This window comes from Camelus dromedarius, chromosome 17, assembly GCF_036321535.1.
Source record: "Camelus dromedarius isolate mCamDro1 chromosome 17, mCamDro1.pat, whole genome shotgun sequence".
NCBI classification, from domain to species: Eukaryota; Metazoa; Chordata; class Mammalia; order Artiodactyla; family Camelidae; genus Camelus; species Camelus dromedarius.
Genome location: NC_087452.1, coordinates 300547 through 325183, shown reverse-complemented (window position 1 = coordinate 325183; position 24637 = coordinate 300547). Strand labels below are relative to the sequence as shown.

The following is a 24637-nucleotide window of genomic DNA, read 5'->3' as shown; positions in this document are numbered from 1 at the left end:
GGATGTGGCAAATGGAGTTCTGTGCTGCGTTGTGGGTTCGGGGAGTCGCTGGCGCCCCTCTGCGTTTGTGGTGCACGAGCAGAAGCACTTCGTGCTGGAAGCCGTGGAGTTTCAGGGCCTTTTAAGGCATTTCGTGGAATGGCTGAGACGTTCCACCAGCTCTGTGCACGGACACAGTGTAAGGACGGTTCATTTTGACGGGAGACTTCACTGTGTGTTTGCGGCGTGGGCACCCCTGCCCAGCGCTGCACCAGCACTCGCACGGGCCGCCTTCCGTCCGGCGCCTCCGGGACACGCACACGTGAGGACGGGGATCCCGGTGGTCAGGCCGCAGCTGCCGCCTCTCTGTGGGCTGCGACGTGGGGCGGGGGTTGGAACTAGCGTTTCCTAGAAAGTGAACTCAAGGGAGCCAGAGTTCAGCAGAACACGTTGGGACCCACGACGTAGGGTTAGGCCTCGAGTGGAGCACGTGTGCCTGTGTGAGGTGTTGCTTTTGGAACTTTTCCATAAATGTTCGGTTTTGCTTGGCAAGATCGGATTAGCAGCTGCACCGTCGAGCTGTGGCAGGCGCAGAGAGCAGCCGGACCCCAGGCCCCAGCCAGACTGTGGAGGGCCCGGCTCTCCTGACTCCTGGCTGCACACCTTCCCTGCAGTTGCAGTGTGTCCTTTCTGGTGGGCCCCTCCCACGCAGCCCCGGGGACAGGAGAATCAGCCGGCTGCTGCCCTCCCGCAGCGGTTCCCAGAGGGGGGTCCCCGGGTCGGCAGCGGCAGCCCCTGGGAACCCAGAACCACACACCAGGGACTTCGGGGTGGGCCAGCCTCCGGGTGACTGAGAACCTCCCGCCGGGGCATATGCCAAGCCACCTCTCAAGGGAGACGCTGTGTTTCTGGTCGGTGTTTTCTAAGGGAGGAGGGATTTTGTGCTTTTATTCCACATGAAAACTGAAGAGGCTGTTCTGGGCAAACTGTCTCCAGCTCTCGGGACCCTGAGCCAGTGTTTCCCTCATCATCCGTCTCACCCTCCCCTCCCGCCCCACCAGCCTGAGGCCCTCAGTGACACCCTTGTCATGAAGCGCTGGACCTCAGGGCACACGGGGCGGGCTGCCCTCCTCCTCCTAGCCCTCTGCCCTTGGCATCCAGGGCACCTCACTGCCTGAGGCTACTGGCCGATCTGGGGGCTGCTCTGCCCTGGCACAAGGTGCTGTGGCCCCGCACGCCTGCTTTCCTCCCCCGGAGTCTGCACCCTCCTGCGGTCACAAGACTCAGGGCAGGCCCCTCTCTGGTCCTTCCCTGTGGCCAAGCAGCCTGGCCCATGGGGAACAAAAGAGGGAGAGACTTGAGGGCTGCCTACATGAAGCAGGAAGGGCAATCAGGGAAGGCTTCCTGAAAGAGGTGACATTGTAGACAGGCCTAGGTGAGAACTGGGCCATCTCTGGGCAGGGCCAAAGGTTTCTGAGTAGAACAGAGGCACACCGGTGGGGAGGGAGGATGACCCATCGTGGAAGCATCTTGATCCTGGCCTGGAGCCTGCACCCCTGCTGCACTCACGGCTCTCCTCCTGCAGCTGGCACTGAGGAATGCCCTCCGGTACTTCCCCCCGGACATCCAGGAGCTGCTGGCCCCCGAGTTCGCCCAGGAGCTGCGACTGTACGGGCACATCTACATGTACCGGTTCTGTCCCGACATGGAGATGAGGTGGGTGCAGGTGGGCTCCTGGGGAACCACGTGGGGTCAGGAAACGGGGGCGGGGGGCTGGGCTGTCCACCCCAGAACGGCCAAGCCCGCGACATGGGCCAGGCTTGGGGCTGCAGCCAGCTCCAGGCAGAAGGATCTGCCCTCCTCACGCCCCCAGGAGATGCTGCCCCACTGGGCACCGTTGTTCTTGAAAACGCTGGAGGCCCAGGCTGTCTGGACCACTCCATGAAACAGAACTGCGTCCCCTCGCTCCTGCGCAGGGCTACTGGTCTGGCACCCGCTCCAGAGTCGGTGCCAGGGGCCTGGTGGAGGGAAGGGGAGGACGGATAGATAAAGTCTGCCTGGAGGAGAGGCTTCTGCTGTGCTTTGAAGTCAGCCTTCTCCCCGGTGGAGCCTGCCAAACGGGAGGGAGGCAGCCTGGGCGGGGTGAGGCCCCACTGCCCATTCCGGGAACAGTGTGAGCACCGGAGCAGTTGGCCTGGTGGTTTGGCACCAGCTGCTGCTGGGAGGTCCGAGGGGCCCTTCCGCAGGGCGCCGGGCTCGCTGTCCCCACCTGCGACCAGGGGCTGAGCTGAGGCCACGCTGGGCTTGAGACGCAGGCAGGAAGCCTGTGCCACCCGACAGCAGGCCTGGCAGCTGGACCCCCTTGCAGGGCCTACCCGGTGGAGCAGTACCCCTGCCGGACGCGCGCGGCTGCAGCCATCATGCACATGGTCATGAACAACCTGGACCCTGCCGTGGCCCAGGTAACGGCTGAGAAGCGAGAACTGGGCCTGGGCCAGCGCTGCCCCGTGGAGACGCACTGTGAGACACACGTGTGACGCTCCCAAGCCTTTTATTTAGAAATAATGATGGATTCACGGGAAGTTGCAAAGGCAGTGCAGGGAGGACCTCACCCCCGTCCCAGGCGCCGCCAGCGGCTGCCTCTCCCGTGACCCGGGCACAGGCGCAGCACCGCGACACCCACGCTGGCACAGCGGACGCACACGTAGTTTTACATCCTCTCGTCTCCACGAAAGCTAAAAGGAAGCAGCTTTCATTTGGTGGTTTGTCCCAATGTGCCCAAAACGTTATCATTTTAACACGTAATCTATGTGAAACTTATTGAAATATTTTGTAGAGTTTTTTCCCACCGAGGCCTTGAAATCAGGGGTGTTTATCTCAGCATTTTATGCTTAGAGCTCGTCAGACGCCTGTGGCTCCGGTGCCTGACGCCCACATGTGGGCGGCGCAGGTCGGGCCACACGTGCCTGTCCCGGGCGTCCTCCAGCAGCAGCCTGTGCATCAGATCCCTGCATTCGAGAAAGCATTTAGCCTTTGGGGCACTTGGCCCCGAGCATCATGCTTGTGGGTGAAGGGGCCCTAGACTTTTACCGCCCACCTCGTGGCAAGGGTGTCCTCAGCCCTGGCCCCAGAATCTGCTCAAGGACAGGCCCCGACACTGGCTGCAGGCTGAGTTCCCGAAGTGACCCCAGACCCAGCTCTGATGCTCACCCTGAGCTGAGCCCTGACCCTGCTCACAGGTGGGCCGCGGACCCCTGGCCTTGCCCCTTCCGGGTCCCCCCCGCCCCCCGCCGGCCCACCACTCCTCCTTCAAGGGCCTTCGGCCACCTGCCCCTTGAGTCCAGTGCAGGGGTGGGAGGCCCCCACCTTAGCTGACACCATGTCTTCTCCAGTTCCCCCAGGAGCTTGTGACCTACGGAGGAAACGGGCAGGTGTTCAGCAACTGGGCTCAGGTGCGCTGGCTGTGTGGCCTCTCCCCCCAGGACCTACCCCCTACCCCGGGCTCCCCCGCCAATCTCTGGCCTAGAAGGGCCCTGCAAACCCACAGCTCGACTCGGTCTCTACCTCCCTGATGCCAGGCTGCCTGGGGACATTGGAGGTCCTGAGGGCAGAGCCCTGGAGTGTAGCGGAGGCTGGGAGGGACCGGCACCAGGCTGGACGGCTGGAGCCTGGGTGGTGACGGGGCCGGGGAGGCCCCCTCACGAGCCCATGGTTTCGCTCTGCCTGCAGTTCTGGCTGACGATGACCTACCTGGCACAGATGACAGAGGAGCAGACCCTGGTCATGTACAGCGGGCACCCGCTGGGCCTCTTCCCCAGCAGCCCCGGGGCCCCAAGGCTGGTCATCTCCAACGGGATGGTGGGTCCCGGGGCAGCAGGGGAGCCGGGGCCCCCCGCCCACTGACCCCTCATTCTGGAGGGCCTGGCGTGGCCCCACCTTCCTCCGTTCCTCTCTTCCAGGTCATTCCCAACTACTCCTCCAGGATGGAGTATGAGAAGCTCTTCGCCATGGGAGTCACCATGTAAGTCACCGTTCCCGGCTGTCACGGCTTCGTGGTAAGAGGACGCAGCCACGGTAGCTGCAGCTCCACAGCCCCTCACGGTGGAAGGCCTGCAGCGAGCTTCGTGTTTATGTGTTTCCTGCTAGTTCGTGGGAGGGCCTACGATTTGTATACACTTGCGAGCGAATGAACGTGCAATTTGAATCCCACTTTTTGCAACAGTAGATTATGATCACTTTCAAACCTACAGAAAATTGAAAGAATTAACAGGGAACACCAAGCTTCTGGGCCTAACCCGCTGCTGAGCTCACTTTGCTTCCTACCCGCCCCCAACCCCTCTCTCCGGGGTCTTTGCGACGCCTCTCAGAGTAACCTGCACACACTACTGCCTGGAATTCAATGTTCGTGCGCAGAGTTTTTCCTTCTGAAGTGAAGTTTACACATCACGAATGCACGTCTGCACGCGTGCCGTGGCCTCTGTGGGAGGCGTGTGTCTGTGCAGCAAACCCCTGGGGGCACAGCCGCCCTGCCGGGCCTGTCTTAACGTTAACGCTTTGATTGGAGACCTTCGCTTGAACGTCATTATGGAAGGAGCCGCAGCAAGAAGGGAGTCCCTCTCCCACCCCAGACGCCCAGCCATCACGTCTCCTGTGACCTTCCCAGCACCTCTTGTGCGTGCGGACTTCCGACGGGGCTGGCTGGACACGGGGGGGGGGGGCGGGGCCCGCCGCGCCTGCCCCGCTTCAGCTGTCCCGTCTCAGGAGACAGGAGCAGACTCACTGTTTCACCGGCAGTGCTCAGCTGCCCGGTGATTTGTGCAGCCCACCTGCCACCTGGGTTGGGTTGTCTTCAGCTCTTTGGGGAGGTGCAGACGCAGCAGCAAACCCTGATCTGCTGTCTCTGGGCATCTCTGGGGTGTCGCGCTGGGGTTGTTACCATGTAAAGAGTGCTGAGTCTGCAGTAGTGGGAGCCGGCCCAGCAGGCCTCAGGCTGATGGCTTATAACGTGACCGTGACCTGTCACTGCCACGTGTTCTGGGAGCTACAGATGCCTCTAACGCAGGGACCGGTGCTGACCCGTTTGTGGAGGGAGAAACTGAGGCTCAGAAACCCAGTTCCTTTTTTGGTTCGCCGTGAGCAGTTACCGTTGCTATGTGACAACAGCATCCAGCAAGGTGCTGTCATTACTATTTATCGCGAGGCCTGACGCCCCCTTCTGTAGTGGGAGCAGAGAAGCGGTTGGTGCCTGGCTCCGCTGCCTCCTGAGTGTGGCCTTGGACTGGCCGTCAGGCTGGGGACAGGTGGAGCTGCAGAGTCAGGCCTGGTCTGGCCGCCCCGGGGCGCTGACCCACGCGCCGACCCACGGTCTGCGGGCAGCTGACCAGAGAGAAAATACAGAAGAGCAGCAGAGGGGAAGGGTTTCCTGCACAAGGAGCCTGAGACCCACTGCCCAGACCGAAGCCTTCTCACCCTCAGGCTGAGAGAAGCAGGCTGGAAATAGCCCCCAGCACCCTGGGGCCGTGGGGCCGCGGGGCCGCGGGGAGACAGGCGGCCGCAGACTGGGGGCCGGGAGTCAATGCCACAAGCCCGGGGTCGCCGGGAGGGCTGCCACTAGTGACGGGGTCCGAGGTCCAAGTGGAGACACTCTGACCCCCAGTTTTACTCCTAAGAGTGCCCTGGGGGCAGCAGACCAGGCAGACAAAGGATGCATCAGAGGGGTGTAAGGTGGGCTCCCGCCCTGCCCGGTGTCCCTGTGTGGCCTTGGACCTCGGGGCCTCTCTGTGAAGAGCGGTTAACAGCCCCTGCCGCCTCAGAGTTGTGTGAGGATTAGCAGACCGGCTTCGGTGGCGGGGGGGAGGGGCGGGGAAGTTGCTGGGTGGCGGCGCCCTCCCGGCTCCCGACCCCAGCCGCCCTCAGGCAGCCGCTGAGAGCTGCCCTCCCGCCACTGCTGAATGTGCAGGCGCTGGGCTGTCATCATGGGATGCAGACGGGCGCGCTCACCTGCTGCCGGTGGCTGTCGCCCGGAGCTTTACCTGGTGCTACCCTGGATGTTTGCACCCATGTCCCGGGGTGGCTGGAGCCGGGCCACCCGATCTGCGGCCTCGGGCAGCGGACTGGGGAGCCAGCACCAGGGAGGCGCAGGGTCTGCCAGTGCTGATGTGGAAAGACCCCACAGGCCCGTGTTTGGGGGAAACAGACTGAGGCCGTTACATAAAGCACGTTAACCCCTCACGCAGGACCGCACACCAGTCTCGTGTGTGGTGCGTGAGCCCTGACGCGGGTGCCTAGGACGCCAGCACCTCTGGCCGGAGCCGGAGCCCCTCCTAGCAGCTTGCCCGCAGAGGTGGCCGGATGTCCTGGGGACGGAATCCTGGGAGGCCTCTGCCCTCTCCCCTCTGCGTGTCCCCGCCCAGGTCCTCCTCCTGGGGCGGGTTTGGTCCTGCCTTCACCTGGAGGTGCTGGGTCGGGTGCTGGGTCTCTCATCCATACACGGTCCCCCGGGCGACAACCAATTTCACTGCAGTTTCAAGGGAACGATGCCTGGCTGTGAAGGGTCTGAGGGGCCAGAGGGGACCAGAACTGGGGGCTGCGGCCTTTGCTACTGCTTCCTTTTGTTTCTTCAGGGGTGTACTCATGTGCTCAGGCGTATACCGCTCTTCTCAGCCGTCTCAAGAGGGCGGCGGAGGGGCTCAGCCGCTCCTTCTCTGTGCCCAGGTACGGCCAGATGACCGCCGGCAGTTACTGCTACATCGGCCCCCAGGGAATCGTCCACGGCACGGTGGTGAGGCGCGGGCAGGCTGGCCGCGGGCGGGGGAGGGCGCGGGCGCCGGCAGTGACCCGACCCCTCGGCCCCCAGCTCACCGTGCTGAACGCCGGGCGTCGGTACCTGGGTGTCCAGGACCTGGCCGGGAAGGTCTTCGTCTCCTCCGGGCTGGGCGGCATGAGTGGGGCTCAGGCCAAAGCCGCGGTCATCGTGGGCTGCATCGGTGTGGTGGCGGAGGTGAGCCCCTCGGCCTCCCCGTCCAGCTCCTGCGCCCCCGGGAGGCTCCCTGGGCAGCAAGTGCCCCTGCCTTCCGAGAGCCGCCACCTTCCCTGACCGCTGTTGGGAAAGTGGGTGACTGACACAGGGCTGCCCCGTGCCTCGTGTTCCCAGGTGGACAGAGCGGCCCTGATGAAACGCCACGAGCAAGGCTGGCTGATGGAAGTGACCGACAGCTTGGATGGCTGCATCGAGAGGCTCAGGTACAGTGCCTGGCCCGGGGAAGGGGAGGAGGCCCCAAGGTCCTGCTGTCACACAGCTGAGCACACCGATCGGTGCAGCCCAGGGTGACAGGCGCCTGAAGCGGCCCGTCTCGCCGTGTCTCTGCCCCCGGTCCACGGAGATGCGGGTGGGAGTGGGTGCAGCTCTGAGGACTTGGAGGTGCTCAAGTCCTCTGCTCCCTCGAACAGGCTTTCAGTTTCTGTCCTTTCACTTTTCCATAATGTTTAGAATCCTCTCTAGTGACGCCTGCGACTTGAGGGTCCCCTGGAGTGAGAGTCCTAGGAGCCGCAGCCCCAATTCTATGAGTCGAATCCTGCAGCCGGTGGGGGATGGGTTGTCACCGCTGTCACATCCATCTGCATTTGGGGGGATTCAAGTCTGCGGTTCCCCTTGGGTCGGGTCCCTCACCAGCTCGTGTGAGTGTGGGGTGGGCCGCTGTGGGCAGGCGCTGAGTCATCTGTCCTGCCCTGTGCCCTTCCAGGGAAGCGAGGAGGAGGAAGGAGGTGCTCAGCCTTGGTTACCATGGCAACGTGGTGGATCTCTGGTAAGTGGGGGGAGCTGGCAGCCTTGGGGACCCCGGTGAGCGCCCTCCAGCCAAGGTCCTGATCCTGGCCAGGCGCTCCCAGCAGGCACCTCAAGTGTCAGCTCCAGCTTTCACGGCCTGGGTCCCGGCTGAGCACAGGGCAGCCTCCTCTGCTCCGCCTGACAGCCCTCCCACTGGGATCTGTCCAGGGGAGGCAGGATTAGCCTCTGGGCCTGGCTGCCGGTCATGCCGGCTGGAAAGCACCCTGCAGTGCCCTGCGTGCCCTGGCTGTACACCCCGGTCCTGACCACCCCACCTCTCCCCAGGGAGCGCCTGGTCTATGAACTGGACACGACGGGGGAGCTGTTGGTGGACCTGGGGTCAGACCAGACGTCCTGCCACAACCCGTTCAATGGTGGCTACTATCCCGTGCAGCTGGGCTTTGCAGAGGCCCAGAGCCTCATGGCCTCCGACCCTGCTGCCTTCAAATGCCTGGTCCAGGAAAGGTGACGCAGGACCCGGGCTGCTCAGGGTGTGGGGTGGGCACACGCGGCCTGCAGGAGCTGTTGGACTGAGCAGCTCTGGCCTCTGCCTGGTTCTCCTGTGGTCCGCTGTGTGGCCTTGAGCAAGACCCTTAACCTCTCTGGGCCTCTGTCTCCTCCTCTGTCAGACGGGTTCATGGGTGCACAGGCCTGTGGGGATGTTGGGGGATAGACTGGGGTGACATTTGTAAAACACCGGGTGCAGCTTCAGGCACGCGTCAGTGCAAGGCAGACGCTTACAGAGGGGACCTGAGAGAGCTTCTGGAAGCCGGCCCTGCCTGTGGGGTGCCAGCCCGGCCGGGCACAATGCTGGGACTGAAGGGGAAGGGGATTGTGAGGAGCTGATGGCTGGGGGCTTCTGGGCAGGAGGCACTGGAGGGGAGGTGCAGGGCCGCAAGCTGGGGCGGGAGTCAGCAGAGTGGCAGGGCAGCTGGGGTGGCAGAGCTCCCCGTGGTGTGGAGCTGACCGCTGCCCATGGCCTGTTGCAGCCTACGGAGGCACGTGTCGGCCATCAATAGGCTGGCCAAGGAGAACTTCTTCTTCTGGGACTATGGCAACGCCTTCCTCCTGGAGGCCCAGAGAGCAGGTGAGAGAGGGGAGGCGGGCGAGGGGCACGCTTCCCTCTGCAGCAGCAGGCCTGGCCGGCGGGGCTAGTGAGGCCAGCGGGATGGGTCCTCAGCGTGCCTTCTGGAAGCTGGCCCTGCCTGGCCCTGCCCGGCCCTGCCCGGCCTCAGCCTCGCTGGGCCTCAGTTTCTCCATTTACTCCGAGAACATAAAGAGCCACGAGGAGAGCAAGTCCAGTGCTCGGTTACGAGCTCTGGCCCAAAAAAGGGGCAGCTTTACTCCTCCGTGAAGGAAACTTTCTGTAAAACAGGCGATTCAGGCCTGGAGAGTAAGGTGCGGGAGGTACCTTGGATCCATGTGGAGGCGCCGTCCAGGCCTGGGCCCCCACGCCAGCTCCCCTCCGGGGTCTGCAGGCCCTGCTGTGCGGTCAGGCTGGGTCGGGCACGTCCAGCACACGTGCAGACCCCGCCGGCCCCGCACGGATGGCCACACCAGTGGTCTCCCTCCTTCCCTCTGAAAGAGACCCTGGTGATGCGCCCCCTCCAGGAGGGAGCCCTCCACACTCTCCCCCGCTCTTTGTTTACGTCACCGTCTGGACTCCGTGAGCGGGCGGGGCCCCGGCCCTCAGCCTCTCTGGTGACTGTGGGCAGCGCTTTGTCCACAGGGGCTGACGTGGGGAAGGCGGGGGCCGACAAGACAGAGTTCCGCTACCCCTCCTACGTGCAGCACATCATGGGGTAAGTGACGGGCCCGCGGCGTCTGGTCCCGGACACCCAGGTCTGAAGGGCCCCTCCTCTGACCGCCGCTGAGGCCACGTGCAGAGACCTGCGCTCAGCCCTGAGGGGACCAGGCCGCAGGTCCCGGTGTTTCCACCCCAAATGCAGGGGAAGGGGAGCCAAAGTGTGAGACCCTATGCAGGGCCCCAGTGAGAGAACAGGACACTGGGGGCTGGAGCCGAGGTCACCTTCAGCGACCCTCCCAACCTCCATGTCCCACGGTCCTGGATGCCGTGTCCAAGGAGCCGCCCGTCCCATGGCCACGCCTGAGCTCCGACTGGGCGGCCAGCGGCCTGATCCCTGCTGCCTGTGTGCCTGCCTGCTGGCTGGCCTAGTGGGGCCCAGGACCAACGGGGAGGAGGAGCTTCTGGGGGGGAGAGGAGCCTGGAGTTGGAGTCTAAGCAGCTGGGGTGGGGCGGGGAGCTGGCGGGTGCGCATCAGAGGGGACCCGAGGAGGGGGCGTGAGAGGCCAGCGTCCTTCTCAGGTTCATTGTCGGTGGGGAGGGGGACAGAGCTGGGCCACGGCCACAGGTCCAGGGCCACCATGGCATCCCCAGGGGCAGCAAGAGGGGAGCCGCGAGGGGCTGGGTGGGTGCGAGAGCCCAGGGAGGGCCCTGCACCCCACTGCCTGGGTCAGCTCAGAAGGTCAGGCCTCCTGCAGCAGATCTGGCCAAGTCTCCGTTTACTCTGTCTCCCCCTTTGCAGTTTGGTGGCCTGGTTGCCAGGTTGTCCCTAACAGCGATCTGAGGAGTTTCCTCCTGTCTGTGTTCTGGCCCTTGCTCCTGTGGAGATGGTGCAGCCCCGAGAGGGGACAGAGAGCTGGGGAGGGACGCTGAGGGGACAGGGGTGGGGGAGGGGGCCCTGATGTGGCTGTCCAGTTAGCGGCTTAGGGGCTTCCAGCAACAATCCTGGATGCTGACACCCCCAGCAACCAGCTAGCCTGCCGCCACGCACCTACCCTGCACACAGCCCTCACCCCTCAGTCCTGGAGCTCTGTGGCCTCCCTGTCCTTGGGCCATGGTGACCCCGGAAGGGGCTGCAGCCAGCCCGGGAAGCCCCCAGGTGATGAGCCTTTTGCCCCTGCAGGGACATATTCTCCCAGGGATTCGGGCCTTTCCGCTGGGTGTGCACGTCGGGGGACCCCCAGGACCTGGCGGTCACAGATCAGCTGGCCACATCTGTGCTGGAGGAGGCCATTGCAGATGGAGGTGAGGCTCTTGGAGATGTTGGCAGGTGGGCGGCCCCCAGGGGCTCCCACAGACACCCGCCTGGCCCTGCTGGCCTCCTGCCTGGCACTGTGGGCACCGGGCACGTGGCCGTGGGTGGCACCTGGAGACAATGCTTCTGCCTGCTCATAGCTGCTCTGGGCCATCTGCCTGGTCACCTCCACACGTCCAGGCCACTCTGCCATCCTTACCTCAGAGTGGCTCCAGGCCGTCTGTGGCTCTGCCCTCGCATGGACGGCCCTGGCTTAACCACGGCCCCTTCTTCTGCAGAGGGTTGAAGAGGAGGGGGCAGTTACTTTACAGCACCTCCTGGCTGTCGGGGCTTCTGCCCTGATGCTCTGAAGTTTCTTCACGGGGGGCCCCGAGCCACCTTCTCTCGGGCTCTCTGGGTGGCTGGTCAGCCTTTGCTGCTTGTTTTAAATCCCCACAGCCCGTTTCACCCTGCCGCCCACATCCAGGCTGGGTGGGCTTGGGGGGTGCTCCTGGTTAGGGAACCCAGGGTGGGAGAGCCAGGTGGGTGGGGCCTTGTATGGGTGGAGCCAACAGGGGGCGGGGAGGAAGGGGCGGGGCCTTCTGGAAACCTGGGCAGGGCCTGCAGGGGCTTCTTGGTGTTGGAACTGGGAAACCTGCTGAACACTCTGGTGGCCGTACTGCACCTGTGCTCAGGGGCTGATTCCACGCGAACAGAGCAGGTGGAGAACCTGGAGGGCGCAGATCCTGGTAAAAGGCAGTGAAGGCGCTAGAAGTGCCCATGTGTGGGTGTTACTCTCATTTTTAATACTGTTGTTCAAAGTGTAAGTTTATTTAATTGAAATTTTAACAATGTCTGTGAACCACCGGCTCACATGATTCCTGAGGATGTAACAGTCTGTCCCCCGAGCACCGCGGCTGCCACCCCCACTCCACACGCCCTCCGCACTTTATCTGCCTGCCTGTCCTGCTGGGCGGGGCCTAGCTGTGTCCACCTCAGGGCGTTTGCACTTGCTGTTCCCTCTGCCAGAACACTGTTCCCCCAGATCATCGTGCAGCTGGTTCCGCTTGGGCGTTTAGGACTTGGCTTGGCCGCCACCTGACAGAGAGCCCTTGGGTTCCCCGACTCGCCACCCCAGTGATGAGCACACAGCACCTATTTCTTCACGGCCTTCAGCAGCCTTTGTCCCAGGGCCTGGCTCACAGCAGGCGCTCCCTAGGTGTTCGCTGAGGGAATGACTGACCCGGGCAGTGGCCTTACACATCCGAGCACAGGCTCACCTGGCCCCTGGCCTTGCTGTGTCCCAGAGTGAGATGGGCTGGTGTGGGGCTGAGACTGGAGGCTTGTGGACCCCGAGTCCAGGTCCAGTGAAGGGTGCAGACGGGAGCCCCCACTGAGCCGCCTTCCGGGGTAGGGTCTGCCCACCCCACTGCCCCGAACCATGGGGCAGGGGCTCCCAGGGCCCATGACGCTGCCTCCCTCTCTCCCTGCAGTGGACCCGGCTGTGAAGCTGCAGTACATGGACAACATCCGCTGGGTCCGCGAGGCCGCCAAGCACCGGCTGGTGAGGGCTCAGCCTGGCAGGAGGCTCGCTGGGGGGAGGTCACTCGGGGCCGGTAGACGTGAGCCCCGCGGAACTGCTTAGCTGGTGTCCCCACTGGCCTGAGGAGGCAGTGGCCGCCGCCTGGCGCTGGGCGGCACTGGACAAAGAAACCTGGGGCCTTCAGAAGGCAGCGGCCCGGGCTCCAGGGCAGCGACCAGGGCCAGGCAGGCCCTTCCTCCCAGTCATGGCACACATAGCTCTCCAGGGGCGGCCCTGCGGGGCCCTGGAGCCAGGCCCCCTGGCTTCTCAGCTGGGCGACCTAGGGTGAGTGGCTCAGCCTCCCTGGGCCTCCCACCTTGTCTGCACAGTGGAGATGCCAGCGTGGCCCGTGCTCCCTGGCTGCGTGCAGGGCGTGGAGCCGGCCCTCCGAGGCTCTGCGGGGCCAGGGTGAGTGGACGGGTATTTCTGTGGCTGTGAACGTGGACTGGGTCACACAGACCAGTCAGAGGGTGTCTCTGAGGAGCTGACTTATGAGTTTGGGGCTAAGTGTGGGATTGGGGGCTGGTGTGTGACCGTGGCGGAGGCAGAGGGGCCAGCTGGTGCACAGCCTGAGGAGGGAGCCAGCCTGGGGCACCAGCACAAAACAAGGAATGGCTCACATGCCTTTGGCCACAAACACCCCCACCCCCGGAGGCGACCATCTGGCTGCTGGTGGACGTGTCCCTGGGGGCTCCTCAAGGTCAACTCTCAGCCTTCTTTCTGCAGGTGGTGGGCTCCCAGGCGAGGATCCTGTACTCAGACCAGAAAGGCCGTGTGGCCATCGCTGTGGCCTTCAACCAAGCCATTGCCCGGGGGGAGATCAAGGTGGCCTGTCCTGTGCTGTGGGGGGACTCCCCTGGGCTCCTTCCCCCCAGAGCCAGCTGGGGCCCCAGGAGGGAGGAGGCCTGCCCTCCAACCTGGGCTCTGATGCGGTCCCTGCTTTGTGACTCTGGGCCGTCGGGTGCCCTCCCTGAGCCCCGTCTCAGAGAGGAGGCTCATGTAACCCCTGAGTGTGGAAGGGGGCTTCCACACAAGTGTTTCGTGCAGTTCTGTTGAACTGTCTCTGTCAAGCTGTGGCAGACTTCCCTGGCTTCTCCCCATTTTCCTCCTGGTCGTCCCAGCCCACCTCGCTCACCACGTGGGGCTGACAGGACAGCATCTTCCTCCTCCCTCCCTCCGTCCTTCCCTCCTCCCTCCCTCCCTTCCTTCCCTCCGGCCTCCTCTGCGCCGGGCTTGTTCTAACACTGGGCACTGAGCAGAGAGCAGGGCAGACGGGTCCAGGTGGAGGGCGCTGTGGGCACACGGGCAGGGGTGTCCGTCCAGAGGCCCCGGAGTGACGAGCACAGGGCAGCTCCCCGGACGTGGGGGCCGTGAGGGCCCGGGACCGCTGGTGCAGGTTGCAATCCCTGCGGCCCCGCCATGCTGGGAGGTGTCCTGTTCTCTCCGGGCTGCAGGTTTCCTGTCTGTAAAGTAGGGATGACAGTCCGGGTGGGGTTGAGGACGCTCAGAGAGCCACACAGGGCCCCGGGGGGACGGTAAATGCCCAGGTCCGTGCGTCTCTGAGGAGCCTGGGGGCGTTGGAAAACGCCTGTGCTTCCCCCTCCCCGAAGGTCTGTTTTCCAGGGGGGACCCGGCAGGCGCCTGGCATGCACTGACCCTTGAGCTCTGCCCTGCGCGGGGCAGCACGTGGATGCTGTTGGCTGACCTCTGTGTCCTTCCCCATGGCAGGCGCCTGTGGTGCTGAGCCGAGACCACCATGATGTCAGCGGCACCGACAGCCCATTTAGGGAGACCTCCAACATTCATGACGGCTCTGCCTTCTGTGCAGGTGAGGGAGACAGCGAGGTTAAATGTTTCTGTGTTGGATTTGGGTTTTATTTAAAAATCAGTTGCTTCATTCATTCAGTCATGATGCTGTGGAAAAGGTGCTGGCATCTGAGGGGCGTGGCACAGGGTGACCAGCCCAGGACGGAGTGGGTTCTGGGGTGTGGGACTTGCAGTTGTAAACCGGGGAGGTGCCAGGCGGGCCCAGCAGGGCCACGCCCAGACTGGGTGCGCCTGGCCCCTCACGCGCTGGGTGATGCTCAGGGTCCCGTCTGCGCAGAGGAGACGGCAGCAGCCCCTACCTCTCAGGGCTGTCATGAAGAACGACGGGTGCTCTGCACGGCGTTACGTCCGCGCCCGCCGCCCGCGGTCGGCGAGGGGACCACTTCAGTCACCACAGGGCTGCTGCGTTTCGCTCAGGGGCCTTCTCATCCCCAGCCCTGGGGCTCCCCGCTGTGGGATGGGTCCCTGAGGGTAGGACCCTCAGGAGCACCGTCCACATCGCTGGCTCCTGGCTCACGGACTTCACGGGCTCAGAGTCAGATTCCTGTGCTGTGTTCAGTGTCTGGGGTCAGCCGTGCTGCCGCTGGTCACTGGTGTCCTCTTTCTTTTCCTTGGTCAGTCTGGGCAGAAGTTTGTCAGTTTTGTTGATCTCGAAGAAGCAGCTTTTAGTTTAATTGATTTTTTCTATTGTTTCCCTGCTTCCGAATTCATTGATTTCTGCTCTGACTTTAGCACAACCGCCTTCCTGTTTACTCTGGGTTTCATTTGCTGTTTCTTCTCCGGTTTCATGAGGTGGAAGCTGAGGTTACTGACTTTAAACCTTTTTTTCCTTCTAATAATAGTGTTTTAAGGCCATAAATTTCCCTCTAAACACTCCTTTAGCTGCACTCTACAAGTTTTACATAATGTATTTTCATTTTCATTCAGCTTGAAATATTTTTAAACTTCTTTTGAGACATCCTCTTGGATCCATGGGTTATTTAGAAGGATCTTTTAACATTTCCATGTTTGGGGAGATTTTTCAAACATCTTTCTGTTGCTGACTCTATTCATTCCTTTATAGTCTGAAAACATTCTGTTCTTTTAAACGTGTTACGGGTTGTGTTGCCGCCAGAATGTGGTCCACCTGGGCGCACTTGGGAGGAGGGTGTACTCCACTGTGTTTGGGCGGCTGCTCAGGTCCTGTTCCTGTCCTCCGGACCCTGCTGCCTGCCTGCCTGTCTGCCTGCTTGTCCGCGAACCCCTGAGAGATGGCGGTGATGGCCCCAGGCTCCTGCGGGTCGTCTGCTCTCCTTTCAGCTCTTAGCCACCTTGCTGTGCGCGTTTTAAAGCTGTGCCGTCAGGTTGTGGTGTCTTCCTGGAGACCCGCCCTGCCCGTCGCTGCGGGATGTCCCTTTGCCCTTGACGACCTGCTTGCTCTGACACTCTCTGACACTAACGCAGTCACGTTTCTGTCCTGTGGCCACACACCGGGAGGCTGGAAACAGCACAGGTGTAGCCCCTTGCGGCCCCGAAGCTCTGAAGCCTGGAATCAGTTTCTCAGGGCTTATGCTGAGCTGCGGACAGAGCTGTGGTGTCTCAGGAGGCTGCAGGGAGGACCCGGAGTGCGTCCCCAGGGGCCCTCCTCTTCTCCGTGGGCACTGGCGGGGGTTTGGGGGCGGAGCTCGCAGCAGAGTGCCGACCCCTCCATCCCTGATCCCTGTCCTGGGGCCTCGCATCTCGGGCCATCCCAGTCTGTCCTTGAGCAAATCCTCAGATGCCTGAGGCTCAGGTCCACCTCCCGCAGGCCCGGTAGTCAGCGCGCTGGGACCTCAGTCCTCTGCTGGGGCCAAGAACAGCTGTTACTTTGTCCCCCGCCCTTTGTGGGTGTGTGTTCAGGGTGGCAGGGATGCTCTGTCATCTGAGACCAAACCGCCACCACGTCCCTTGGACATCCTCCGTCGTCGTGCCTGTGGGCACTGTGCAGGCCCTCAGAGCTGAGGGGCAAGTAGCACAGGTGGCAGTGGGGGTGGTCCGGCCCTCGTCTGGGGCTCCTGCTCGCTCAGCTCTGGAGACAGACGTTATTGCTGCTCCTAGAGTCGCCCTCCCTGGTTCCCGTCGGTCCTCAGGCCCGGCCGCTGTGCTCAGGGGCTGACGGGCTCTGATTCCGCAGACATGGCTGTGCAGAACTTCGTGGGAGATGCCTTCCGAGGAGCCACCTGGGTTGCTCTTCACAACGGCGGGGGTGTCGGCTGGTAAGAAGGTTCTGGGGACCTGGGGGTGTGGGCGGGGCTCATGAGGAATCTTGGGGGGGTCCCCCGAGGGTCCTGGGCCTGCCTCTCCCAGCTCCCTCTGCTGATGGTGTCTCTGTGACATGACTGGACCTTTGGGGTCTCGCCTGTCGGGTGGGACACCGAGGCTGCTGTGGGTGCCAGAGCACATCCTACCCGTCGTCTCCATGACGCGCCCACAGATGTTTCCTGGGAGACCTCAGGCTGGCCCGGCCCCAAGTTCTCACTCTGCCAGGGCCGCTGGGCCAGGAGGCAGGGACCTGGTTTCTGGGCTTTGCTCTGCTGGGCCTGTCTCCAGCCTGCGCCACCAAGTGGGTTTCTGGGAGATTCTCTTCTGGGTCACAGTGCCGTCCCCTGTGGAGACATCCCTTAACTCTGCACCCAAGTCCAACGCGCGGGGTTTTCGACACCAGCTGGGTGTCCTGCAGTTCAACTCAATTCTGACGCTGTCGCCGGAGATGACACCCACCGGTGGAGGGCTCAGTCCCACAGACTGGCCCCCACCCCCCACCTCCATTGCCCTCCACTTCTGACTCCAGTCGCAAGAAAGTCCATGGTGTCACCTGTGCTTCTGCCCGACCAGACCAGCCGTCGCTCAAGGTTCCTGGGACCCCCTCCTCAGGGTCCACGGATTTGCTAGAGTGGCTCACAGTTTGCAGGGAACCCGTTTACTCGCGAGATTACTGACTTATCGTGGAAGATACCACAGGATATGAATCAATAGGCAGATGAGGAGATACGTGGGGTGAGGACCCAAAGGAGCTCCTGACCTCGTGGAGTCCAGGCTCGGCACGTGGCATTGGTCTGGTTCCCCAACCCGGAAGCCCCCCAGACCCGTACTTTGGGGGTTTGTGGGAGTTCCCTTACACAGGCACGAGTGACTGAATCGTTGGCCGACAGCGACTGACTCAGCACCCCCCCCCCCCACCTCAGAAGGCCGGCTGGTCACGCTGTGGGCTCTGCTGGCGGCCAGCCCCGCCCCGCCCCGCCCCGCCCTCGGGTGAGTTCTGGAGATCTCCTCCTTAGCGCAACGGAAGACACCCGTGCCCTGCTCATCGCAGGGAGCTCCGAGGGTCTTTGGAGCTCTGGGCCAGGGACGAAGACCAAATGTTTATCTCTTACTATAAATCACAATGTCACATTCACTGCGAAGAATAATGAATAATATTTACTGCAAGTGGACCACGTGGCAAGCATTTGCTAAACTCTTTGAATCCACTCTCTCACCTAATCTCGAGAAAGAAACACATTTAGTGACAAGGAAACCGAGACACCTGGCTGCGCCTGCGGGGGTCTCCCGGGGACCTCTGGCCACTGCGGGTTCCTGGCCGCTCGCGGCAGCAGAGGGTGCCGTGGCTTCACAGAGGACAGATCCCCAGGCTGCCGGCCATCCCTGAACCTACCTCTGAGCCCGCTTTGGCCTGATCAGGCCTGGCCTTGCCCTCCAGAGCCAAGTCCAAAGCGATGCAGCCTCCGGGAGTGCCCTGTGGGCTGACTTGCCCTCAGGCCCTTCGAGGACGAATTTGGAGCCACCCAGTCATGTGGCCCTAATTAATGGAAAACGTGACCATGGATACACAGGCCGAGAAAATCCAGATGGGGACAGTGCCTGGTTACCGGGCGCCAGGTGTCTCGGCGCTGGGTTTGCTGAGTTGGTTCTGGAGGTGAGAGAGTGACTCAGAGGGAGGGACCCAGCTGGGGGTGGAGCTGGATTTGGACCCAGGCCCCTCGTGGTCCAGGATCCACGGCGTTGCTGATAGGACGCAGAGGGCCAGGCGGGGCGGAACCGAGCACCTGAGAGCATGCAGGACTGAGGACCCGGAGGTCGCTGCTGGCTCTGCCCCCTGGCTCTGGGAGGGGGTGCAGCCCCCAGGCCGCCCCCAGGCTCTGACAGGTGCAGGTGGGGAGGTGCTGGCATAGGGCCCTTGTCCTGGCCGCCCTCGACGGCTCCTTTGGGGAAGGGCCCTATCAGACACGCACTTGTGTGCCTGAGCCCGTCAGACACTCCTGCAAGCCCCAAGGCGGGGTCAGTGGGAAAAGCGTCCCGTGGCCTTTCTTCCTTCCAGCTCCAGCTGTATCTTTTGCTCTGTTGTACGGAAAAAGCACGTTCTCAGATGGGAGCTGCCTGACACTTCCCGACTCGCCTTCAGCTTTGACGCTGTTGGCTGGCTCCCGTTTCCGAGCTGATCGGGGTCAGCGGCGGGCCCCTCTCTGCTCCCGGAGCTGCCCTGTCTCTGCGGAGCCCCATTCTCATCACATGCAGGCATCTGTCCTGTGCCGTCTGCCCGGCGGTCTCTGCTGTCTGCTCCCAGTTAGACAGGGCGCCCTTTGGACTGTGGGCTGCAGAGCGGGGGAGTCGGGGGCCAGTCTGGTCTGGGGCAGGGTGGACAGCTGCGTCAAGCTGCTGTGGTCTCTGTCCGTCCAGTTCCAGGAGCTGCGTGGTGACAGGGCCGCCTGTGGGAGCTGAGGCTTCCCCCCACTCCCTGTGTCGTCACCTTTGCTGTCACCCCCGGATCAAGCCCCGGGGCCCCACGTGTGTGAGGAATCACTGCGTGTATCCGGCCCACGTCTTCCTCCAGACACGGACGTTTTCCCTCAGTAGAGCCCATCTGGAGCTCGGACGTGCGCGGGGATGCCCAGAGCTTGTTAAGACGCAGACTCCAACGGCAGGTTGGAGTAGGGGAGGTCCAGCGTCCCTGCCCGGGCCCCCTTCCGCCCGCTGGGCACTCGGGCCCCCAGGGCAGTAGCAGCTCGCACAAGCAGGAGTGTGGGTGTCGAGGCGGATCTGTCTGCACAGTTGCGCTGAGCTTGTTTCTCAGGGACAAGTGGTCGTGATGACGCTGTGCTCTGCAGGCTTGCGGTGAAGATTCAGTGAACTAGTAACAGTCGCCAGAGCTGCCGTCGCGCACGACGTGTGGGTGGGTGTTTCCTGAGATGCTGACACGTCAGCTCACCTCAGCGCCTCCACGGTCGCATCCGAGAGGCCGCCGCACCCGGGTCCGCCGCGCACGGGGACTGGGGGAGGCCTGGCCCGCCTGTGGGCGAGCCCTCCACCCGTCACTTAGGAAGGGGCCAGGATGGGTCCCCTGCTGGCACTGTCCCTGAGCTGCGCGCTCCTTCTCTGTTCATCCTAGGATTTGGTGATTCCTTCGTTGGCACGTCTTGCACTGACCCTTCCCACCTGGGAGGTGGGGTTCCGCTTCTGTGTTCTTCTCAGCGGACGGTTCACTGTCCCGCCCCTTCTGGGAGTTGCCCCTCAGCTGCTGGTCAGTCGCAGTCCTCGCCCTCTTCCTGGGCTCAGGGCTCCTCCTGGCAGGGTTTGCAGGGTCACCTGGAGCCGAGCACTTTGGCTCTCTGACCATCTGGGCTTCAGGCTCCCAAAATAAATGATGTCATACGAATCTCCAGAAGAGCCCCCTGGTCAGAGGACACGTCAGGGCCCTTACTTGGCCACTGTGGCTGCCGCCTGCTTTCCCACCTGCTACTCAGCACCACCCCCCGACAGGTGAATGGTGACCTTAACTCTGCTGGGAGCCTCCTCCACCCCAAGGCTGCGGGACTGCTGGGAGCTCAGCTGCAGGGCCACGGGCCGGGGGTCCTCACCTCCTGGTGGGAGCTGGCTGGAGTTGTCAGTGGGGTCCGGCCGGGCAGAGAAGCAGGTGAGGCAGGACGGCCCTGAAGGGTCGGAGTCGAGGGAGACGAGGGCGCTGTGGGTGCGGGACCACGGGGAGGGGCTGGGAGTGGATGCCGGGGTCCCAGGAGTTGGTGTTTGGCAGTGACGCCTGGCAGGTGCTGACCGGATCAAAGGCGTTTCCCGTGTGTATGACCAAAGGGGGCTGGGGTCAGGGACGTGTGCTGGGCAGGGGCTGTGCCCACGTCCAGCGGGAGCCACGTCCAGCAGGAGGGTGAGGACGGATCTGGGGTGCTGGGGGGAGAGGGTTCCCACACGGATGGACAAGAACCGCAGGGCCAGCAGTGGGGGGACCAGCGCCCGCAAGCCCAGCTGAGACACGAATGACGCCTGCTCAGACACGAGTGGCCGGGAGATGAGGCCGTCCAAGAAATGGGTTCACTAGGAAAGAAGAAGTACTGAAAACGAAGGGACTCGGCCCCCAAGTCATCAGGACCCCAAAATACGCCTAAAGCGAGCAGGAAGAGGAATGAGGCGGACAAAGAGCTCAGAGGATGGCAGGAGGGGAGCTGGCGGAGCAGGACCCCCGGGGTTCCTGGCGTCTGCACAGCGAGAAGGTGGCCCCATCCCCCCAGGGGCAGCACGTAGCGGCCCTGAAGGTGGACGTGGGGGCCGCAAGGTGAAGCGCGAAGGCGCGGGGGCCAACGGAGCCCTCTTCCCGGATGTGCCTACCCCTCGCAGGGTCAGGACCCGGGACTGACCTGGAAACACTTTGCCTCTCGCAGGGGAGAGGTGATCAACGGGGGATTTGGCCTTGTGCTGGACGGGACCCTGGAGGCCGAGCAGAAGGCCAAGATGGTGCTCAGCTGGGACGTCTCCAACGGAGTGAGTGTCTCCAGGCCCCCACCCCTCTCCCCATGGCTGGCACTGCCCCTCCAGACTGTGGACCCGGGATGCCCACCCAGGAAGCAGTCTGGCACCCTCCTCCCCAGCCTCTGCCAGGGCTCCGTGCTCACCAGACGCCCCAGCTCACCTGGGCTGTTTCCAGTCCAGCCTCTGTCTGCATGGGGGTCCCGGCAGTGAGACCCTTCCCCCACCACCACCTCCCTGTAAGAAGGCAGGGCAGAGAGCACAGCGTCTTAAGCTGGTGCAGCTGTGATCTGCTTTCTGCAGCACAGTCGTGTGTGTGTGCGCGCGCGGGGGTGTGTGTGTGTGTGTGTCTGTGTGTGTGTCTGTGTGTGTGTGTGTGTGTCTTGCTGGGGTTCCGTTCCTCTTGGTGACCACGTCACAGGGCCGGAATGGGGAAGTAGCGCAGATGGGAGGCCAGGTGGTGACTCGGGCGGGTACGTGCAGATGTGAGTGACACGGGGCTGGGGCTTGGGGAGCCCAATGCGAGGGCCAAGGAGTTAGATGTTGGGTGGCCCAGGGGTTAAGCCTGAGAGTAGGGGCTGAAGGGTCCCCTGGGGGGCTGACTCCCAGGGAGCCCCCAGCAGAGGGGTGGTCTTCGTGTTGAAGGCAGTGTGGCAGTGAGGGAATGAGTGGGGAAGGTTTCGGGGTGCTGGCAGGAATGTAGCAGGAGGCGGGGAGGTGCCAAGGCCACCGTCCAGGGTAGCCCCGATGACGCTGGACCGGACGGAGAGAAAGAAGTGGGAGGGAGGGAGATGTGAAGGCAGAGCTGAGGTCCATGTGCTCCGAGGATGAGGACGACATAGGGGGCTCGGCCTGGAGGTGGGAGGGCTTAGCCTGGAGGTGAGGAGGCTTGGCAGAGGGAGGCCAGAGTCAGATCAGGGGCCGAGAGAGGAGGTGGGGGGCAAACACTGGCACAGAGGTCCGCACCGGGAGGCGCCTGGCCATAAGGGTCCAGGCTGCCCTGTGGGAACCAGCGGTGTCCCCGCCCTGCCGGCAGGTGGCCCGCCGCTGTTGGTCCGGGAACCGTAAGGCCCACGAGACCATCTGCCGGACAATGGAGGAGATCAGGGGCCTGGTGGTGACACTGCCCCACGAGGTGGCCGATGAGCGTGTGCTCCAGCAGGCCCTGCGGCCATGAGGGGGGCTGAGAGCCACCCATCCTCACCGACAACCACACCACACCTGCTGCTGCCCACTGCCCTGACCCGGGCCCATCACCCTCAGGGAGGGCCACCACGTCCCACCCCCGTTTGAAGACAGATCGGCTGAGGCCAGACTGGCGGGCCCTCTGCATCACTTTGCGGCTCTGCTGGGGGCCTGGGGGGCCTTGAGGGTCTTGCTCAGGGCAGGCGCCTGGCTCCAGGTGCTCCTGCGGTGAACCCTGGCTGAGCTGGGCGCCGCCTCCCTCCAAGGGGCAGGGTTTCCTTCGGTCAGGTTCTCATTCAGCTGCTGCCTTCCTTCCGCGTGCCTAGGGCCTCCAGGGAACTAGTCGGAGGCTGCCCCCCACCCCTGTGCTGCTGTCCACGCGGGGTCGCCATGACCTTGCTGTGCAGAGCGCCCTGCTGTGACCTGCCCCTCACTCTCCTTAGTTCCCAGCCTCAGCAGAGCCCCAGCCGGGCCCACGTCAGGCCTAAAAAATGACTCAGCCTCAACAAAGAATTGAGAAAGAGTTCAGGGGATGGGTCTCTAAGGAGCCACAGAAAACTTGACACCCCTCCCTTCCCCATCCCGTGGGGGGCTGAGTCCTCAACCATCACACTACTTGCCTCCTCCCCAGTGGCCATCCCGCCTTCTCTCAAGCTAACCAAACCCCGGTGTTGTCTGGGCAGCAATGTACACAGTAGGAAGTGGTCCTCAGTGAGACCCTGAATAAACCTGGCTCACAGCTCTTACAATGTGAAGTTTTTCCGCCAGTTGATAAGGGATGGAACAGTGCGGCTGCTCAGCGTGTCCAGCTCAGTCTTATTTTTCAAGAAAGCAGAGACTTGTAGTCCACTGAGAAATGTTTTCATCACGATTGTTAAGATAGAACCAGCTGGCCCCGATGGGTGCAGGCTTGGCGGCCTTGCAAACCACAGGTTGTGAAAGTCTCAGAGCCTCTCCCAGGGCAACTTCTGCTCTCTGGGAACCCGAAACTGCCTGGAACCACAGGCTTTCCTTGCCGGCCAGCCCTGGCCAGTGCAGGGGGGCTCAGCAGAGCAATGAGCTCTCTTGCCTTGGGCTTTCCAGAGGGGCTCCTATCCTGGGGGGCCGGGGCTAGACTTGACCTACTGTTGGGTTTTGTTTGGCCTGCCCTCTTTAAAAAATTTTTGACTTTGTCACCAGTTTTTACAGAATGGGAGATTGCACTTAAAAATCCCAATTTTGAGTAATTCAAAGCAATCAGAAGATTAGGCCACACGTGCACTCCTGGCCCCTCGGGCTTGCTTTTTCCATTTGCCACAGTCCCCACCCATCTCTACTGTCCTCCAGGGCAAGGCCAGGTGTGTTTGCTGTTTATTCTTGGGCATGAGCTGCTGCTTCTTCCCCCTGCCTGCTCCTCCCTTTTGTGTCACCTGCACGGCCTCTGCTCGGACTTGAATCTGTGTCTGCACTGGGGTTCTCCAGAGAAGCCACAGCAGATGCACCCAAACATACATCCATGTGTTGTAATACAGGCAGGGATCTGCCTACGGATGGACGTAGACACTGTGTATGTCACGCCCGCTGGAGACCCAGGAAAGCTGGTGGAGGGGGTTGCGGGGGTCAACTCAGTCTGAGACGGAGGCCTGAGAACCAGGGGAGCTGGTGTAAGTCCCAGTCCAGGGCAGGAGGAGGTGAGATGCCCCAGCTCAACCAGTGAGGCAGGAAAAGGGGCAGATTCCTCCTTCCTCCACCTTGAAGGGACCTCGACTTCCTGCACGATGCCTGCCACCTACTTTGGAGAGTGCCTTCTGCCTTACGGAGTACTCCCATTCAAAGTCTAGTCTCACCTGGAAACCCCTCACAGACACACCCAAAGGCCCAACCCACGTGACGTGTAAAATGGACCACCACGGGGGCCCTTGATGGAGGGGTCTCCTTTAACTCTGTGATGTAATGATTTACAGAAAGAAATATTTGGTCTTCCTCCCTGGTTCTGGAATAGCTCCTAAAACTGTTAGAATTTCCTAAGTGATGAGAGAGTGTTTCCATGTAACAGGGCCCTTTTGGCCACACCTGAATTTATTTTAGTAAGGTGAATCTTGTGCCTCGCTGAGGACAGGGGCTGGTTGCCTGGGGTCCGGGTGGGGGACAACCAGCCTTGTGACCAGAAGACTGGAACTTTCAGTTTCCCTATCCTCTGACCACCAGGGAGGAGAGGGGCTGGTGGTCTAATCAATCACAAATGGCCAGTGATGTATCAATCATGCCCTTATAATGAAGCTGCCATAAAAACCCAGAAGGAGAGCTTCTGGGTTGGTGAACTCGGGGAGATCCGGGGGCAGTGGCACACACGCAGTGCAGATGCTCCAAGTCCTTCCCACAAACCTTGCCCGCTGCCCTCTTCCACCTGGCTGTTCTTGAGTTGCTGCTCTTTGACCCAAAAGAGGTTTC

General features: G+C 62.6%; 1 protein-coding gene across 1 annotated transcript in view; it reads left to right on the top strand.

The window, feature by feature from the left end:
• Window positions 1–22956, top strand: part of UROC1 (urocanate hydratase 1) — a 28080-nt gene extending 5124 nt beyond the window's left edge. Inside the window, exons 2-20 of the mRNA XM_010998226.3 lie at window positions 1565–1695; window positions 2348–2441; window positions 3372–3431; window positions 3709–3837; window positions 3939–4000; window positions 6694–6760; window positions 6836–6979; window positions 7133–7221; window positions 7722–7784; window positions 8090–8269; window positions 8794–8891; window positions 9534–9606; window positions 10732–10853; window positions 12336–12406; window positions 13151–13249; window positions 14153–14252; window positions 16404–16485; window positions 20938–21037; window positions 22059–22956. Coding sequence (XP_010996528.3) covers window positions 1565–1695; window positions 2348–2441; window positions 3372–3431; window positions 3709–3837; window positions 3939–4000; window positions 6694–6760; window positions 6836–6979; window positions 7133–7221; window positions 7722–7784; window positions 8090–8269; window positions 8794–8891; window positions 9534–9606; window positions 10732–10853; window positions 12336–12406; window positions 13151–13249; window positions 14153–14252; window positions 16404–16485; window positions 20938–21037; window positions 22059–22199 — 1905 coding nt within the window. The 3' untranslated portion in view covers window positions 22200–22956. The remainder of the gene's footprint in view (window positions 1–1564; window positions 1696–2347; window positions 2442–3371; window positions 3432–3708; window positions 3838–3938; window positions 4001–6693; window positions 6761–6835; window positions 6980–7132; window positions 7222–7721; window positions 7785–8089; window positions 8270–8793; window positions 8892–9533; window positions 9607–10731; window positions 10854–12335; window positions 12407–13150; window positions 13250–14152; window positions 14253–16403; window positions 16486–20937; window positions 21038–22058) is intronic.
• The last annotated feature ends 1681 nt before the right edge of the window (window positions 22957–24637 follow it).